This window comes from Labrus mixtus, chromosome 6 (genome assembly GCF_963584025.1).
Source record: "Labrus mixtus chromosome 6, fLabMix1.1, whole genome shotgun sequence".
Taxonomy (NCBI): Eukaryota; Metazoa; Chordata; class Actinopteri; order Labriformes; family Labridae; genus Labrus; species Labrus mixtus.
Genome location: NC_083617.1, coordinates 23478980 through 23493979, shown reverse-complemented (window position 1 = coordinate 23493979; position 15000 = coordinate 23478980). Strand labels below are relative to the sequence as shown.

Genomic DNA, 15000 nt, shown 5'->3' with positions numbered 1-15000 from the left:
CTGAGAGAGAATCACACACAGGGGGATAATACAGTCTGTCCTTATGTCTGCCTCTCTCTCTCTCTCTCTCCCCCCCCTCACTCACCCCCTCACTCCCCCCCCCGCCCCGGTGGCGGCCTGCACGCGTCGTAGTAGAAATGTCAAGTGCTACATTTGCATGCATATTAACGGGCCGTGACGGAGTCGACGCCCGGTGTCTCCCCAACTCTCTGATTCATCAACTGTCACAGGGGAAGGTCACAGCAGGAGGGGGGGGGGGGGACTGGAGGGGCGATGAGAGAAAAAGGATGGAAAGACCATAAGGACGCTCGTCTCGTCTTTGAAGTAATTATGAAGTTAAGGTTGTTTCCATCGCCACATGTTTGAAAGGAAACAATCTCTGTGATTTTAACGACGATGACATCGGGAAGGTCCCGTTTCATCGGACAGGAGGAGAATTAATCCAGAGATGATCAGGCACTCTCCAGAGAGAGAGAGAGCAGGTCATCCTTTTGGCGTCTCGTTAAAGCGTTCTTTAGACAGCGTGCAGCGTTCACAGCTGCAGCTCCTCCAGCAGGGGGCAGCGTTTAATCCTATCAGCACAGGAGGAGGAGGTCAGAGAGAGACGGGCAACACAAATCAGATCCAGAGACACTCTGACCCTCAGAAAGAAAGTGACACACTCACACACTCACACACACACACACACACTCACACACTCACACACTCACACACTCACACACTCTCACACTCACACACTCACACACTCACATACACACACACACTCACACACTCTCACACTCACACACTCACACACTCACATACACACACACACACATACACACAAATACACACACACATGCACACACATGCACACACATACACACACTCACACACTCTCACACTCACACACTCACACTAACACACACTCACACAAACACACACACACCAACACACGCACACACTGACACACACACACACACACAAACACACACACACACACACAGGCACACACACACAAACACACACACCTACACACACACAAACACACAAACACACACACCTACACACACACACACACACACACATACACACACACACACACACACACACACACACACACACACACACACACACACAAACACACACACCTACACACACACACACACACACACACACACACACACACACACACACAGACACACACACACACACACACACTGTTCTAACAGGCGTGTGTCGGCTCCATTAGGCGTGTTTGGTGGTGATAAGTCGAGGGCGAACGATGGCGGAGCGAGTGTCTACTGTTGTGACATTTACACGCTCAGGGAATCAAACCCTGATCATCCCTGTCAGAGGTCATCCCTCCGAGGTGTGAGTTGCACACACACACACACACACACACACACACACACACACACACACACATCCAAAGAAAACTCCTTCTCTGGCTCCGTCCTCGTTTGTTTCTCTGCATCTGTCTCTCTCTTTTTCTCCGGCCAATCAACCCGTCAGCCGCAGAAAAAGTTTGACAAAAGAGAAGAAGAAAATATTTTGTATTTTTCACATGAAATCACAGAGTTTTCATTTTTACAGCGTCTGCAGCCGCTCACACCGACGCCTCAACTCCTCCAGGACAAACACAATTTAACTGTCAGACCCACCGGGGGGGGGGGGGGGGGGCACTGTGTGGAGAGAGAGAATGAAGATGTGTGTGTGTGTGTGTGTGTGTGTGTGTGTGTGAGACTGTATCTAACGGTTGATTGGACAGATTCCTCTCGTGCAGACAGCTCCAGAATATCGCTAAAATTATTTCAGCATCACTTCTCCTCGCTCACTTTCTGTCCCTTCTCTCTCTCTTAGTGTGTCCCTGTGTGTGCGTGTGTGTGTGTGTGTGTGTGTGTGTGTGTGTCTGTGTCTGTGTGTGTGTGACTCTCTCTAAAAGGCTTGTAATTGATTCTGCTGTAATTGGTCAATGACAGGAGATGCTTTGGCAGAAATGAAGCATAAACACGCCTCAGACACAATTTGCAGGATCAATGGGAGGCAGCTCGCTCGCTCAGAGAGAGAGAGAGAGAGGGCAAGGGAACAGAAGGGGGAGGAGGGTGAGTGAGTGAGGGGAGAGACAGAGAGAGAGGGAGAAGCGGGGGTCTCTCCATCTCTGAGAGCAGCGGCAGGTTTTAAGTCTCCCAGCGTGTCTGATTGAGGAGAGAAGGAAGAGGAAGCTCAGCGGATCAAAGACCTTCAAACAGCTCTCTCTCTCGCTCCCTTTGTGTCTTGCTCTCTCTCTCTCTCTCTCTCTCTCTCTCTCTCCTTCACATCCTCCCTTCATCAGGTTCTCTCTCCTCTCCTCTTCACAGAGTTTGAAACAATAAACACCAAAGAGAAGCTTCTGACTCTGTCTACAGTAAACACAAAACCTGCTGTGATTCTGTTTGCTTCCTTTACGTCTTTCGTCCTCTGTGGTTTGGCGTGCTGCGCTCTCATTGGCTGTGAATGAGTCAGGGGGCTGGTGTTAGGAGATAATGTGTCTTCATGATATCCTGATTAAACGGATGTTTCTGATAATAAGAGACGACGCTTCAGGATCAGGTCGTGCAGCATCCTGTCAGCGTTTCACTTCACTAAAACATCCTGCTGGCTTTACATTAAAGGAGCAGTATGTAACTCTGACCTCTAGTGTTTAAAATGGGTACTGCAGTCTAAATTCTAAACATTGTAGAGAGCTGTCTCCCCCCGCCCCCTCCTCTCTAGAGTCGATGCTCACACAGGTCACCATGTGGTGGACTCTGAAGCTTCAGTGTTTATCCAGCTCTGCATCGGTCTGTAAACCTTTCTGTGTTCTAACCTCTCTCCATTTTTCAAAAGCATCTCCAATATTGATCCTAGTTTGAGCACGTTTCTGCTCGTGGAGCTTATTAGAAACATGCAGAGGCTTTTTAGGTCGGGTGCAATCACTTCTATCTGAACCACTTCTCTTGCCCGCTTCCATCGCTGCAACACCTGTTGGTTTGACCTGATAACTGCTCTCATATCTGGCAAACCGAGGGGCGTCCAAAACGGCCGTGTGGGGGTGCCTTAAAACCGCCTACCTTCTCTGGTCCAAACAAATCCAGAGCATTCAGGAGCAGAATCTAAAGTTAGAAGGAGGACATACTGGCTTTCCTTAAGAACTTCAGGAGTTTTTTGGTCAGGTGTGAGAGAAGTGTAACACGTCAGAGGAGCAGCAGAGAGCTCAGGTTGCAGTCATTCTAGGAGCTGTGTTTAAAGTAGAGAAGCTCATACTCTTTGTGTGTTTCTCTGCAGGGCTACGAGGTGAGGAAGATAACAGCCATTGACCAGGATCTGGGCCGACCGAGAGGCATCGGCTACACCATCATCTCAGGTCAGAGACACATGATCGATCGGAGCACAGAGGGGGGTCGATGTCTGCTTATCATAATCCCACAGCGATAATAGAGCGGTCTCTTCAGGTCCAACAGTCGATGCAGCACACAGAGGATCCTTGGGGGGGGGGGGGGAGGGGGTATTATTAATCAGTGTGGGCTGCAGAGCTGTCAGACTTCATTCAGCTGCTGACTCACTACAGGATTAAACTCATGTTTGGACTAATCCTCCACGAGGACTACATGATCCCACGATCTGCTGTTCACGCCTACTGCTGCTGCTGTCCTCAGGTTTCCTATTCTCTAAAAGTCACAGCAGACGCTCATCTTGAACCTGACGAGGTTTCAAAAAAAGAAGGAAAACACTCGTTGTTTTAAAGAGCAGAGAGCGGCGTGCTGGGGTCAACACGTTTCACAGCTTTAAAGGATCATCTGCAACATTCTGTAAGTCAGAGTCCCTCTGGGTTTGTTGTTCTCAGCTCTGTGTCACACTGAGGGGGCGGAGCTTCCTTCAGCTTGTTTCACACAGAGGATCAAACATGTTCTCACCTGAACCCTCCTTCTCTAACTGTTAAATCATCATTGAGATGCTTCTTGTCACTTTATTCTTGTTTTCAGGTGTTTGTCAGCTGCTCGCCATCTCATAGACACTCACAGGTGACAGGGCGGGAGGGGCCCGTGGAGGGAGGAGCTGAGGGAAGGAGGTCCAAAGAGAGCATCTCAGAGTAACTCTTATTGATAAGTAATGTTAAGACCAGCAGAACATCCTCGAACACCCCCCTTCGCCCCCCCTTTGCTCCAGGACTAACCGGGTCTGAAACACGCCTACCTCTTGTAACTCATCACGTTGTTATCGGCACACGCACGGCTTTACGTGATCATGAAGCGTGCTTTAGTTTAGGAGAAGTGCGGCCTCAGAGTCAGAACAGAGAACATGACCGCAGCTCTCCAGCAGGGGGCGCTCTACATGTTATCGTGCTGCTCGATGAGATCATACCCTGAGGTACACCTTCCAACCAGGACGAGGAAGTGTTCAGAGCTTCAGAACAGGACGGACGCTCACGCTGCTCCGATGACCTCTGGAGGTCAAAGTGATCTCTTACAGACAGAGAAACTGATATCATGATGACACTACTCTAAAGAGAGATCAGGATCGTAGTAGGCGGGCGCCATTTGGATCAACCAGAGGAGGTCAAACGTGCTTGTGAAGGAAATAATGTTTACCATCTCCTCGTGAATCTGACGTGAAGAGTCACAGCGGACAGATCCGTCCTCGTCTTAGAATCTGTTCACGGTTTAACTGAGAGTTAAAGAAGAGGAGACGAGGTTACAGCAGAGATGACTTCCTGCCAGGAGAGCGCCGTGTCTGTCCGTCTGCCAGGAGAGCGCCGTGTCTGTCTGTCTGCCAGGAGGAGCAGATTAATGTTCAGGCTCCACGTTACGTCTTGGTGTTGGTCCATATGGAGACTGTCACTATTCGACGATTATCTCTTTAATGAACGTTATCTGTGTAATTACAGGAACAAGGAGACGTGACTCCAAAGTCTTAGTGAAGTTTCAAACATGAGGAAACTTCAAGAAGAGGTAAGAAGCACTTAGAGGCTGGTGTTTCTGTCAGTGTTTCGGTGACGCCTCTGAAGGTCGGCACGCTCTCAGACCTTTTTTCATGATGTGTTTTTTTGGAGTTAGAGAAGGAGGGGTTCCCCTTTTCCCCCATGGGGGCGGGGCTAACAGTTAGAGAAGGAGGGGTTCCCCTTTTTCCCCCATGGGGCGGGGCTAACAGTTAGAGAAGGAGGGGTTCCCCTTTTTCCCCCATGGGGCGGGGCTAACAGTTAGAGAAGGAGGGGTTCCCCCTTTTTTCCCCATGGGGGCGGAGCTAACAGTTAGAGAAGGAGGGGTTCCCCCTTTTCCCCCCGTGAGGGCGGGGCTAACAGTTAGAGAAGGAGGGTTCAGGTGAGAACATGTTTCATCCTCTGTGTGAAACAAGCTGAAGCTCCGCCCCCTCAGTGTGACACAGAGCTGAGAACAACAAACCCAGAGGGACTCTGACTTCACTCTCCTGTGTTTACAGAGGAGACATACACACACTCACTCACAAACACTCACACACACACACACACACACACACTCACTCACAAACACACACACACACACACTCAGACACACACTCACACACACTCACACACACACACACACACACACACACACACACACACACACAGAGAGAGAATCAGACACACACACACACACACACACGAAGTCTCACACACACTCACAGTCGGACTTGGCACTGATGTAACACGGCTTTAATCGGCCCGCAGGCTGTTTTTTATTTTCAATACAATCAACGTTTCGCTCCTGAAGGACGAGTAATCCCTGAAAGATCCTTCAGAAACATCGATCTGTGAACATAAACAGCAGATTACAGACGTGTGTGTGTGCGCGTGTGTGTGCGTGTGTGTGTGTGCGTGTGTCCTGTAAACTCTGCATGGCCCCTGTCGGCTCCAGAGCGGTCCTGATGGAAGGACACTGAGGTTCTGGTGCTGCCAGCTGGCTGATAAGGGCTGGCCCTGCTTGATCAGCCAGGTGCATCATGGGAGTTTTGGGTGATGGAGGTGTTCATTGTTGAGCCATCTGCTGAGTCACTGCCTGACCTCGCCGCTCAGCGCAGGAATATGACCTCCTGATGTGAGCGTGCGAGTCCAAAGTGGTGTGTGTTCATGTATTATTACAGTGTGTGTGTGTGTGTGTGTGTGTGTGTGTGTGTGTGTGTGTGTGTGTGTGTGTGTGTGTGTGTGTGTGTGTGTGTGTGTGTGTGTGTGTTCATATATTATTACAGTGTGTGTGTAGTTATTTATCAATACAGTGTGTGTATGTGTGCTGTAATATATGTGTGGATTGCCAGCCCCCCCCTCGGGGTTTTGGAAATGCACACATGCATTACAGCACACACATCGGATCCTCCGTAGAGATCAGCAGAAAAGTTGGTACACACACACTCAGTCTTACTTACTGCAGCTGCCACATGTTGTGTTGTTCTCTGTGTGTGTGTGTGTGTGTGTGTGTGTGTGTGTGTGTGCAGCAGAGTTGAAGGGCTGAGCGCGGCTCTAGAGGAGAGGAGCATTAAAAAGACATTAATTAGGTGTTGCGATGTATTCCCGGTCGCTGCAGAATGAAGAGTTATCGCCACGCTCTGAGCGGGTGGAGACGATAAAATCATTATAAGTCTGATAGATAAACGGAGCTGAAGGGTGGAGCGGAGGGGGGGGGGGGGGGTTGGGAGGGTGTCAGAGGATGTTTTGTTTTTGTGGGCGCGCACTTGTACATGTGTACTCATGCATATGTCTCTGTCGATACACACTCCTGTGCTCCCATTAGAGAGTGTGTGTGTGTGTGTGTGTGTGTGTGTGTGTGTGTGTGTGTGTGTATGTGTGTGATTTACAGTGTGTGTGTGTATGTGTGTGTGTGTGTGTGTGTGTGTGTGTGAGTGAGGGTTTCAGTGTATGTTACAGTTTGTTTGTTTGTGTGTGTGTGTGTTACAGTGTGTGTGTGGGGGGGGGGGGGGGGTCTTGCTGGCAGACTTGTGTGCCCCCCCTCGGCTCGTGGCCCGGGTGTCCTCACAGTGCGTCTCTCTCCTGCGGGACTCGTCTCATTAGTTGTGTAATTAAGATAAACGAGGTTTTAATTGCGTGGGTGATTTATGCTAATGATCGAGGGACTGAAGACGAGGATTTCCTCTCTCTCCTCCAATCAGAGCGGGGATCAGAGAGTGGGAGATAACATCACAGCAGATCTGCTGCAGGTATGTTTGTTATGATGGTGAATCCTGATCCACAGGGGAAGATAGAGCCCTGATTGGTCCTCTGACCCACTGCTCTCATTATATGAGACTCTATTCACCAATCAGAGAGCTGCAGGCTGAGAAATAAAGCCAGTGCTTTAGTACAGGTGCAGACAGGTGCAACGGCCTGAAGCAGCCCAAAGGACATACGTCAATTTAGAAGTGATGCAAAAACAAATGAAAAAGAAAAATACCAAAAGAAAAGCAGCGATTACGCCGCTAAAAAAACACCCAACAACAAGAGGAATACATCAAACTGCAAATACATCCTGATGCAACCAGGGACCCATGAACAGGTTTCACATTAGGTCCCTCCCCCACATTCAATCCTACACAAAGTTATTGAAATAAAAAGATTTTAAACACATTTTAAATATATTTCAGTCTGAACTGTTTTAACTCTATCAATGTACACTTTATCTTTTAGAGACAAGCTGTGTGTGTGTGTGTGTGTGTGTGTGTGTGTGTGTGTGTGTGTGTGTGTGTGTGTGTCTATCTCTTTTGTGTCAATGGAGCTCAGATAATCCCATCTTAAGCCTTTTCCATCTCTCCTCTCTCCTTTGTTTCCTTCTTCCTTTTCATGATCTTTTCTGTGTTGCCGCCCCGTCACGTCGTCCTGCCGTCACGTCGTCCTGCCGTCACGTCGTCCTGCCGTCATGTCGTGGAGTCTTTGACCCTGTTCAGACGGCTTTTATCACAACAGTACTGTAACTTAGCTCAGCCGTCATCACGACTTTGTGTGCTTAGTTAAAGAAACTGTAAATGAACATATCAGGTTTAGAACCAGCGTCATGTGACCGTTCAGTGAGATCTGTGAGACAGTGAAGAAGACTAAAGAGAAGCATGTGTTTAATTCTCTTCATAGATCTCTGCAAGAAGTGAGGACCAGAATGTACACAGTTCAGATAAAGACACACACAGCCTGTCTCTGTCTGTCTCTCTCCCTCTCTCTCTCTCTGTCTCTCTGTCTGTCTCTCTCCCTCTCTCTCTCTCTGTCTCTCTGTCTCTCTCTCTCTCTGTCTCTCTCTCCCTCTCTCCACCTGGTCACACTGATAAAGCAGTGAAGGAGATTACTTCCTGGTGTATCTGTAGAGCGTCACAGCTCGATGCTCTGCCTCCACACGAGCTCGCTGCTATCAGCCTCCTGCTGTAATATGGACCAGACTAATACCTGGAGATCGGCAGGAGCGTTCATTGTGACTGTTTGGATTTCTGCAGTTTTTCAATTAGACGCTCTGACGCTCGTAGCTGAGCAGCTGTGAGGGGGAGAGAGAGAGCACAGGACCCTGAACTCAACACAGAGTCAGGTCTGACTTTACATGTATATCAGAGACTAGACTCCACCTGAGTGACTCTACAGGTATATCAGAGACTAGACTACACCTGAGTGACTCTACAGGTATATCAGAGACTAGACTACACCTGAGTGACTCTACAGGTATATCAGAGACTAGACTACACCTGAGTGACTCTACATGTATATCAGAGACTAGACTACACCTGAGTGACTCTACAGGTATATCAGAGACTAGACTACACCTGAGTGACTCTACCTGAGTGACTCTACAGGTATATCAGAGACTAGACTACACTTGAATGACTCTACATGTATATCAGAGACTAGACTACACCTGAGTGACTCTACAGGTATATCAGAGACTAGACTACACTTGAATGACTCTACAGGTATATCAGAAACTACAATACACCTGAGTGACCTTACAGGTATATCGGAGACTAGACTACACCTGAGTGACTCTACAGGTATATCAGAGACTACAATACACCTGAGTGACTCTACAGGTATATCAGAGACTACAATACACCTGAGTGACTCTACAGGTATATCAGAGACTAGACTACACCTGAGTGACGCTACAGGTATATCAGAGACTACAATACACCTGAGTGACTCTACAGGTATATCAGAGACTAGACTCCACCTGAGTGACTCTACCTGAGTGACTCTACAGGTATATCAGAGACTAGACTACACCTGAGTGACTCTACCTGAGTGACTCTACAGGTATATCAGAGACTAGACTACACTTGAATGACTCTACAGGTATATCAGAGACTAGAATACACCTGAGTGACCTTACAGGTATATCGGAGACTAGACTACACCTGAGTGACTCTACAGGTATATCAGAGACTAGAATACACCTGAGTGACTCTACAGGTATATCAGAGACTAGACTACACCTGAGTGACTCTACAGATATATCAGAGACTAGACTTCACCTGAGTTACTCTACAGGTATATCAGAGACTACAATACACCTGAGTGACTCTACAGGTATATCAGAGACTAGACTATACCTGAGTTACTCTACAGGTATATCAGAGACTACAATACACCTGAGTGACTCTACAGGTATATCAGAGACTACAATACACCTGAGTGACTCTACAGGTATATCAGAGACTAGACCACACCTGAGTGACTCTACAGGTATATCAGAGACTAGACTACACCTGAGTGACTCTACAGGTATATCAGTGACTAGACTCCACCTGAGTGACTCTACCTGAGTGACTCTACAGGTATATCAGAGACTAGACTACACCTGAGTGACTCTACCTGAGTGACCTTACAGGTATATCGGAGACTAGACTACACCTGAGTGACTCTACAGGTATATCAGAGACTAGAATACACCTGAGTGACTCTACAGGTATATCAGAGACTAGACTACACCTGAGTGACTCTACAGGTATATCAGAGACTAGACTTCACCTGAGTTACTCTACAGGTATATCAGAGACTACAATACACCTGAGTGACTCTACAGGTATATCAGAGACTAGACTATACCTGAGTTACTCTACAGGTATATCAGAGACTACAATACACCTGAGTGACTCTACAGGTATATCAGAGACTACAATACACCTGAGTGACTCTACAGGTATATCAGAGACTACAATACACCTGAGTGACTCTACAGGTATATCAGTGACTAGACTCCACCTGAGTGACTCTACAGGTATATCAGAGACTAGACTACACCTGAGTGACTCTACCTGAGTGACTCTACAGGTATATCGGAGACTAGACTACACCTGAGTGACTCTACAGGTATATCAGAGACTAGACTTCACCTGAGTTACTCTACAGGTATATCAGAGACTAGACTATACCTGAGTTACTCTACAGGTATATCAGAGACTACAATACACCTGAGTGACTCTACAGGTATATCAGAGACTACAGGTATATCAGAGACTACAATACACCTGAGTGACTCTACAGGTATATCAGAGACTAGACTACACCTGAGTTACTCTACAGGTATATCAGAGACTACAATACACCTGAGTGACTCTACAGGTATATCAGAGACTAGACTATACCTGAGTTACTCTACAGGTATATCAGAGACTACAATACACCTGAGTGACTCTACAGGTATATCAGAGACTAGACTACACCTGAGTGACTCTACAGGTATATCGGAGACTAGACTACACCTGAGTGACTCTACAGGTATATCAGAGACTAGAATACACCTGAGTGACTCTACAGGTATATCAGAGACTAGACTACACCTGAGTGACTCTACAGGTATATCAGAGACTAGACTTCACCTGAGTTACTCTACAGGTATATCAGAGACTACAATACACCTGAGTGACTCTACAGGTATATCAGAGACTAGACTATACCTGAGTTACTCTACAGGTATATCAGAGACTACAATACACCTGAGTGACTCTACAGGTATATCAGAGACTACAATACACCTGAGTGACTCTACAGGTATATCAGAGACTAGACCACACCTGAGTGACTCTACAGGTATATCAGAGACTAGACTACACCTGAGTGACTCTACAGGTATATCAGTGACTAGACTCCACCTGAGTGACTCTACCTGAGTGACTCTACAGGTATATCAGAGACTAGACTACACCTGAGTGACTCTACCTGAGTGACTCTACAGGTATATCGGAGACTAGACTACACCTGAGTGACTCTACAGGTATATCAGAGACTAGACTTCACCTGAGTTACTCTACAGGTATATCAGAGACTAGACTACACCTGAGTTACTCTACAGGTATATCAGAGACTACAATACACCTGAGTGACTCTACAGGTATATCAGAGACTACAATACACCTGAGTGACTCTACAGGTATATCAGAGACTAGACTACACCTGAGTTACTCTACAGGTATATCAGAGACTACAATACACCTGAGTGACTCTACAGGTATATCAGAGACTAGACTATACCTGAGTTACTCTACAGGTACAGTACAGACCAAAAGTTTGGACACACCTTCTCATTCAAAGAGTTTTCTTTATTTTCATGACTATGAAAATTGTAGATTCACACTGAAGGCATCAAAACTATGAATTAACACATGTGGAATTATATACTTAACAAAAAAGTGTGAAACAACTGAAAATATGTCTTATATTCTAGGTTCTTCAAAGTAGCCACCTTTTGCTTTGATTACTGCTTTGCACACTCTTGGCATTCTCTTGATGAGCTTCAAGAGGTAGTCACCTGAAATGGTCTTCCAACAGTCTTGAAGGAGTTCCCAGAGATGCTTAGCACTTGTTGGCCCTTTTGCCTTCACTCTGCGGTCCAGCTCACCCCAAACCATCTCGATTGGGTTCAGGTCCGGTGACTGTGGAGGCCAGGTCATCTGGCGCAGCACCCCATCACTCTCCTTCTTGGTCAAATAGCCCTTACACAGCCTGGAGGTGTGTTTGGGGTCATTGTCCTGTTGAAAAATAAATGATGGTCCAACTAAACGCAAACCGGATGGAATAGCATGCCGCTGCAAGATGCTGTGGTAGCCATGCTGGTTCAGTATGCCTTCAATTTTGAATAAATCCCCAACAGTGTCACCAGCAAAGCACCCCCAAACCATCACACCTCCTCCTCCATGCTTCACGGTGGGAACCAGGCATGTAGAGTCCATCCGTTCACCTTTTCTGCGTCGCACAAAGACACGGTGGTTGGAACCAAAGATCTCAAATTTGGACTCATCAGACCAAAGCACAGATTTCCACTGGTCTAATGTCCATTCCTTGTGTTCTTTAGCCCAAACAAGTCTCTTCTGCTTGTTGCCTGTCCTTAGCAGTGGTTTCCTAGCAGCTATTCTACCATGAAGGCCTGATTCACACAGTCTCCTCTTAACAGTTGTTCTAGAGATGTGTCTGCTGCTAGAACTCTGTGTGGCATTGACCTGGTCTCTAATCTGAGCTGCTGTTAACCTGCGATTTCTGAGGCTGGTGACTCGGATGAACTTATCCTCCGCAGCAGAGGTGACTCTTGGTCTTCCTTTCCTGGGGCGGTCCTCATGTGAGCCAGTTTCTTTGTAGCGTTTGATGGTTTTTGCGACTGCACTTGGGGACACTTTCAAAGTTTCCCCAATTTTTCGGACTGACTGACCTTCATTTCTTAAAGTAATGATGGCCACTCGTTTTTCTTTACTTAGCTGCTTTTTTCTTGCCATAATACAAATTCTAACAGTCTATTCAGTGGGACTATCAGCTGTGTATCCACCTGACTTCTGCACAACACAACTGATGGTCCCAACCCCATTTATAAGGCAAGAAATCCCACTTATTGAACCTGACAGGGCACACCTGTGAAGTGAAAACCATTTCAGGTGACTACCTCTTGAAGCTCATCAAGAGAATGCAGAGTGTGTGCAAAGCAGTAATCAGAGCAAAAGGTGGCTACTTTGAAGAAACTAGAATATAAGGCGTATTTTCAGTTGTTTTACACTTTTTTGTTAAGTATATATTTCCACATGTGTTAATTCATAGTTTTGATGCCTTCAGTGTGAATCTACAATGTCAATAGTCATGAAAAGAAAGGACACTCATTGAATGAGAAGGTGTGTCCAAACTTTTGGTCTGTACTGTATATCAGAGACTACAATACACCTGAGTGACTCTACAGGTATATCAGAGACTAGACTACACCTGAGTGACTCTACAGGTATATCAGAGACTAGACTACACCTGAGTGACTCTACAGGTATATCAGAGACTAGCCTCCACCTGAGTGACTCTACAGGTATATCAGAGACTAGAATACACCTGAGTGACTCTACAGGTATATCAGAGACTAGACTACACCTGAGTGACTACAGGTGTGTCGGAGACTAGACTCCACCTGAGTGACTCTACAGGTGTGGATGTGCAGGATAACGGCGATGCAGCTGCTCTCTCCTCATGTCAGATTAGTCTGACTCTGCTGCTTCATCACTGTGTGAGTGTGTTCACAGTTAGAACACACACACACACACACACACAGTCTAGAGATCAGTCGACTGTCGCTCTCTGAAGAGAGAAAATGGGACACGTCGAGCTCACATCAAAGACAGCGATCAATAGCTCGGAGTTTGATTATTTTCCCTGAGCCCTGCAGATTACAGATCAATATTTGGTCTGTGACCTGGATCACGATCAGTTCAGCTGTGGCCTCAACAACAACAAGGAGGAGAAAGAGTCGTGGAGAGAGCGAGAACGAGAAGGTGGACAGTTATTACTGCTGCCCTCGAGAATAATCATTGAGTTCATGTTCCTGGTAGGAGACGGGGGATGTCCCCGAAGATCTGGAGGGCTGAAACCCGGGATGTCCCCGAGGACCTGGAGGGCTGAAACCCGGGATGTCCCTGAGGACCTGGAGGGCTGAAACCCACGATGTCCCCGAGGACCTGAAGGGCTGAAACCCAGGATGTCCCAGAGGACCTGGAGGGCTGAAACCCACGATGTCCCCGAGGACCTGGAGGGCTGAAACCCGGGATGTCCCCGAGGACCTGGAGGGCTGAAACCCACGATGTCCCCGAGGACCTGAAGGGCTGAAACCCAGGATGTCCCAGAGGACCTGGAGGGCTGAAACCCACGATGTCCCCGAGGACCTGGAGGGGATCTGAAGAGCCACAGTCATTCATAACAGTTTTCTGTACCTCTCCTGGAGCTCTTTGGAAAACACTGACTTCCTGTTCAGTCTGACAACTCGCCTACCTGTGGTTACGCAGCAGGTCCTGTTAGCATGATAAGCTAGGCTAGCTTAGCAACAGCTGCAACCCTGAGAATGATTGACACATGAACAGACCAATCAGTGTTGAGCTTTGACTCGTGGTGCATTAGTGATGTTTTCCTATTGGTTGAAACATCCACAGCTTCGGCAACGACATTGATTGAGAGATTTACAGAGAAATCAGAAACACACACACACACATACACACACACACACACACACACACACACACACACACACACACACACACACACACACACACACACACACACACACACACACAAACAAACATCAACATGTTCCTGTTTGATTTTTTGTCCTTGAACCTGTTTGCAGAAAAACTTTTGATGGAACAGTTTCAGTATTCATGAAATGCAGCTCATCTGCCAACGGCGAGACAGCCACGGGGCCATTATCACACACGCACATGCACACACACACATGCACACACACACACATGCACACACACACATGCACACAGTGAGGAGTGTGAGGGGTTTCTTTTATAACGGAAAAAGTGAACCTCCTCCTCCTACTCCTCCTCGTCTTCTTCGTCCTGAAGCGCCCGGAGGCGTAATCCTCAGAAGTGACACTAATTTGTGTACATTTGATAAAGTACACAAAATCTCCCCCCCTGGCCACGGAGCGCTGGCTGCGTGCCGCCTCACATTACTCGAGCGTTGTGTCGCCCCCGCCATGTCACAAACAGCAGAAAACACTCGTCAGTGGTTTAGTCACGGCGATTACAACCAGAACTCCTCGACGCTGGCTCACAGTC

General features: G+C 47.4%; 1 protein-coding gene across 1 annotated transcript in view; it reads left to right on the top strand.

Moving 5' to 3' along the window:
* LOC132976083 (cadherin-23-like) overlaps positions 1–15000 on the top strand; it is a 119887-nt gene that overhangs the window by 62989 nt on the left and 41898 nt on the right. The window contains exon 7 of the mRNA XM_061041018.1: positions 3286–3364. Coding sequence (XP_060897001.1) covers positions 3286–3364 — 79 coding nt within the window. The remainder of the gene's footprint in view (positions 1–3285; positions 3365–15000) is intronic.